The 5262-nt window shown below is 36.7% G+C and overlaps 1 protein-coding gene across 2 annotated transcripts in view; it reads right to left on the bottom strand.

Moving 5' to 3' along the window:
* LOC106882255 (hypoxia-inducible factor 1-alpha) overlaps positions 1 to 5262 on the bottom strand; it is a 75351-nt gene that overhangs the window by 34355 nt on the left and 35734 nt on the right. The window contains exons 1-2 of one of the 2 annotated variants that reach the window (XM_014932903.2): positions 4891 to 5156; positions 2813 to 2909 (exon numbers count right to left, since the gene is read on the bottom strand). In XM_014932903.2, the coding sequence (XP_014788389.1) occupies positions 2813 to 2904 (92 nt within the window). In that variant the 5' untranslated portion in view covers positions 2905 to 2909; positions 4891 to 5156. Of the gene's footprint in view, positions 1 to 2812; positions 2910 to 4890; positions 5157 to 5262 lie in introns of those variants that run through there. The other variant, XM_052969770.1, reaches the window with a different exon arrangement.

The following is a 5262-nucleotide window of genomic DNA, read 5'->3' as shown; positions in this document are numbered from 1 at the left end:
AGTTTATATAACCATTTTTTTAATTTTGTTAGAAAAAAGACTCCTGCTTAGAAGGGCTTGCTTTGTTTTCTCAGACATGTATTAACTTGGCGCCAAAGAACAAAAACAACATAAAAAACAACAATGAATTTCTAAAGCTCCTCTCTATTTCACAAACCAAAAGATCCCGCTCCTTCCATTAACCTAAAAATATATATTCTCTGTCTTAATCCTACGCACGAAAAACTCTTACTCTTCACTGTTTAACTCTGCCTTAACCCTCCCTAAACACCCCACACTTTTTCTATCTTAACCCTATACTCGCTAAGAGAAGGCTTAGTGGGTAGGGTATTCGGCTCACAATCGTATGGTTGAGTTCGATTCCCGGCAGCACGTAGTGTCCCTGGGCAAGACATTTTATTTTACGTTGCCGCAGTCCACTCAGCTGGCAAAAATCCGTGCTACCTGTATTTCAAAGGACCAACCTAGTTACATTCTGTGTCACGTTGAAACTTCCTACGTTAAGGGTACGCGTTTCTGTGGAGTGCTCAGCCACTTGCCCCTTTATTTCACGAGAAGGCTGTACCGTTAATAGGATCAACTGGAACCCTCATCGTCGTAAATTTTCTCTGTAATCTGCTGCTCTAACTTATGAAAACATCCAACGTTATGTTATTTACATTATTTACATTTGACGGATATTTGTCCTCATCTTGTTTGTTGTTAACACAACGTTTCGGCTAATATAGCCTCCAGCCTTCATCAGGTGTCTTGGAGGAAATTTCGCACTTGGGTTCTCATTCCTAAGGTATTTTTCGATGTTGTTGTTGTTGTTATCATTATTAAGGTCATTGCCTGGAATCGAACTCGGAATCTTGGGGTTAGTAGCCTGCGCTCTTAACCACTACGCCATAAGCCCGTGAGCAATTATGGAATGAATTTTTAGGGCTTATAGATCTAATATTTTCGTATCCTTCCTTAATACCGGTTCCCATATGCTGCTCATATCTGCACTCGGTCTGCTTAGGAGGTTGTTGTGTCCTAGCATATGTGCTACTTATTTTAGTCTTCGTATTTTCCAGTGGTGTTCTCGGAACTTCAGTAGAAGATATTACTGTTCTGTTATTTTAATATTTTATCTCTTTAAGGAGGCGAGCTGGCAGAATCGTTAGCATGCCAAAATTTGAAGTAAAGATTTCGCCTCTATGACTTAAACCACTTCTACCAGTTTTATTTCATGATAAATTAGAAATAATGATTCAGTATATATATATATATATATATATATATATATACATATATATATACATATATACATACATATTACACGAAGTATCTGTATTCTCTTCATATTTCAATAATACTTTAATGCTTCTCAGAGCCGTTGCCTGATTTTGGTACAACGCTATTCTAAGAAAAAGAAAAGTCTCCGGTTAGTAAAATTCCAGAATATCGCATATAATGTATCTTCCTGATTTTTTACAAGGTCAACAATTTTGCGGTGTGGTGATGGTGTGAACGTCCATTACATCGACCCGAGTACATGACAGGTAGTTTATTTTATTGACCATGAAAGGATGGAAGGCAAAGTCAACTGCGACGGCATTTGAATTAATTAACTAAAACAAGAAGAAACGCCACCAAGCAACTTGCATATGATATTCTTTTCCACTCTAGGCACAAGGCTCGAAATCTTTTGGGAAGGGCCATTCGATTAGATCAATCCCAGTACGCAACTGATACTTAATTTATCGACCCCGAAAGGATGAAAGGCAAAGTCAACCTCGATGGAATTTGAACTCAGAACGTAATCACAAACGAAATACCGCTAAGCATTTCGCCCGTCGTGCTAACGTCTCTGCCAGTTCTCTGCCTTGTTATTGCATACGATATTCTTTTCTACTCTAGGGAAAAGGCCCGAAATTTTGGGGAGGGGTCAGTCGATTAGATTGACCCCCAGTACACAACTGGTATTTAGTTTATTGACCCTGAAAGGATGAAAGACAAAGTCGACCTCAGCGGAACTTGAACTCAGAACGTAAAGATAGACGAAATACCGTTAAGTATTTCGCCCGGCGTGCTCAACGTTTCTTATTTCTTTACTGCCCACAAGGTGCTAAACACAGAGGAGACAAACAAGGACAGACAAATGGATTAAGTCGATTATATCGACCCCAATGCGTAACTGGTAAGTGTTTAATAAACCCCGAAAGGATGAAAGGCAAAGTCGACCTCGGTGGAGTTTGAACTCAGAACGTAGCGGCAGACGAAATACCACTCAGAATTTTGCCCGGCGTGCTAACATTTCTGCCTCTCGCCGCCTTGCATGTAGACTAGGAATCTGGTCCACGTAACTAAATGAAATAAGACATTTAGAAGGAAGAGTATTGCCGAAACACAACAAAAATGCGTGCAATTAATTCGACATTCATGCTTACGAACTTTTGTATTTCATTAACTTATCCTCTCAGCTATTTAAAAAATATACGCCACCGACTCCAGTCTGTTTAGAACTAAGTATCATCTATTCTGTTGTCTTATTTTACTTGTTTTTATTTATCCCTCTAGGTCAGCCCTGATGAAGCAGATTTATAGTCAAAGATGCTCCAACTGTGAACATACTATCTTATTTTCAGATAAAATGTATCTAAGCTGTTTTTTCGAATGTGCCTACACATATTCTAAAATGTTGCGCTGTTATTTGAGGTAAATTGCCTGTCATTTCCAGCTTTTCAAGAAAACATATATAAGCTACCTAATTGTATTGTAGATTTATAGATATGTTGGTTTTGACAAGATAAATTGAGTGGAAGCCAAATGTGTGTTTTCTTACCTTTTATTGATAAACCCATTTGTCGATTTAGGTTTTAATGATAGATAATTTGTGCCCAGAAATATTTCATTCACCTCATTTGACTGGCTCATATTTTCTGAAAATTTTAGAAATTCTGTCAAATTAACAAGATATATTATAGTTTGTTAAATGTAGAAACAATATTTGATATAAACATCAAGAGACTTGAATTCTTGCCAATAGACAAATGACTGCATTATTCTCATTATATGACAAATTTCTTTTAGAAACTTATGAATATTTATTGGTGAAAACATATAATGACTTAAGTATCAAATTTATCTAAATTTGTAGATGCTGAAGAAATATATAAAAATTGACTTAACATGATTAAGAATATAACAGAAAAGTGGCAATGATATTAAATTGACTAATAAAAAATGTTGTTGGCGCCTTTTATAAACTAATTCGATGAAGTTGAGTTATAAATACACACACACGCACTCAAACACAGACATACATATATATGTGTGTGTGCGTACGTGTATATATATATATATATATATATATATATATATATATATATATATATACGAATGTGTGTGTGTGTGTGTGTAAACAAATAATGAGCAGAAAACAGGTGTGGTATTCAAAGCTTTATAAGATGTACTCTCGCTTCTACAAAATGCCGAAATATAGCGGGACACTGACGAGATAAAATGCATGATTGCATAATATCTATTTGTTTTGTAATTATCTCGATATTTTGCTGAGAAGAGCGAATGTCCTATAAATCTTTGAATATCAAACGTCTTCTGTTTATTATATCTTTCTATGACTTGGTTCGTACTCTACAATCTAGCTTATCCCGAGTATGGGGCCTCGTACCTTATTATACTGACACCGGAGTGGATTGAGGACCTCACCACTGACCCTGGCTTTGGCTGCGTGTCACACTTCCTTGTGCCTTTTTCTGTTATATATATATATATATATATGTGTGTGTGTGTGTGTGTGTGTGTGTGTGTGTGTGTGTGTGTGTGTGTGTGTGTGTGTGTGTGTGTGTGTGTGTGTGTGTGTGTGTGTGTGTGAAGAATAAGAAAATGGAGATATTGAAGTTAATAAGTGTTTAGTATCAACAAAAAATCGATCATTTTCCCTTACAGCTGTTTCAGTTAAGCTTAGTGAAGTTAAATAAGTATTAAAATCATGTTTCTGAACTTAATCTCTTCAGAGGGAGAAAAGGATATACACTTAGATATTTTGTGAGCTAGTTTTTTGAATCATCACGGCAAACACAAAATATCTAAGTGTATATATTTTCTACCTCTGAAGTGATTTAGCTCATAAACATGATTTTAATACTTATTTAACTTCACTGAGCTGTAAGCGATAATGTTCGATATTTTGCTGATAATAAACTCTTATCAACTTCAAGATCTTCATTTTCTGTTGGGTGCTTATTATTTCGGGAGTGAGAGAAATCAAGTGTTCTGTTAGTACACAGATGTATTGAATTCTATGTCTTCCTTTATTCTGGGAGCCACTATGCAAATACTTCCGCTCCTGTCATGGCCTATACGATATCACCAGCAACATTTTTACTGTCCCGAGACCTAGGAATTATTGGGCCAACTTCCCGATTCCCACGGTGCATAAATGACCGATATCACAGCATTCTCCTGGATGGGACGGTCAGTCACTTGCAGAGTTACTCACTTACAACTGAGTAGACTATAACAACGTGAAATGAAGAGTTATGGTCAAGAATAGAACGTACCGATCTTTTCCGTATTTGAAACCTCGATCTTGCGATCATTAGTTCCACACATCACCACCAAAGGCACCTCTACATAAACGAATTACTGATGAAATATTGATTTCAAATTCTGGCACAAAGCCAGCAATTTCAGGGAGGAGGCAAGTCGATTACATCGACCCCAGTACTCAACTGGTACTTATTTTATCAGCTCAAAAGGATAAAGATCAAAGACGACCTCGGTGGATTTTGAACAAAGAACGAAAGAATAGTCCATAAACGTTTTTGTCCAGCGTGCTAACGACTCTGCCAGCTCGCAACCATAATTACTAATAGCATATTGAAAATTATAACTTACCTGCGTTGTAGATGAGAGCAGAACTGTATACAATCCTGTTTGATATTTAGTAAAAACTTGAAATCCCTTGAAATCTAATCTTAGTGGACATTTGTTGGACGAAACAACGCTCACATATTAGAGGCGATAAAAATTGTCTGTTCATCACGAAATACAAACTTAATTACTTATGCTTTCCTAAGTCATGGCGCATTGGGTAAATTCAGGTTACAAGATTACATTTGGACAAACTATAGGATACAATTACCTAAAAGGTGAAATCAATGAAAACATATGACACTTATTCATGTATGCAAGCACGAATGTGTACGGTGTGTATCTGTACATACACACACACACACACACACACACACACACACACACACACACACA

Source organism: Octopus bimaculoides, chromosome 7, assembly GCF_001194135.2.
Source record: "Octopus bimaculoides isolate UCB-OBI-ISO-001 chromosome 7, ASM119413v2, whole genome shotgun sequence".
Lineage (NCBI taxonomy): Eukaryota > Metazoa > Mollusca > Cephalopoda > Octopoda > Octopodidae > Octopus > Octopus bimaculoides.
Note: the sequence above shows the minus strand (reverse complement) of the source record. Positions and strands in the feature narration are given on the sequence as shown.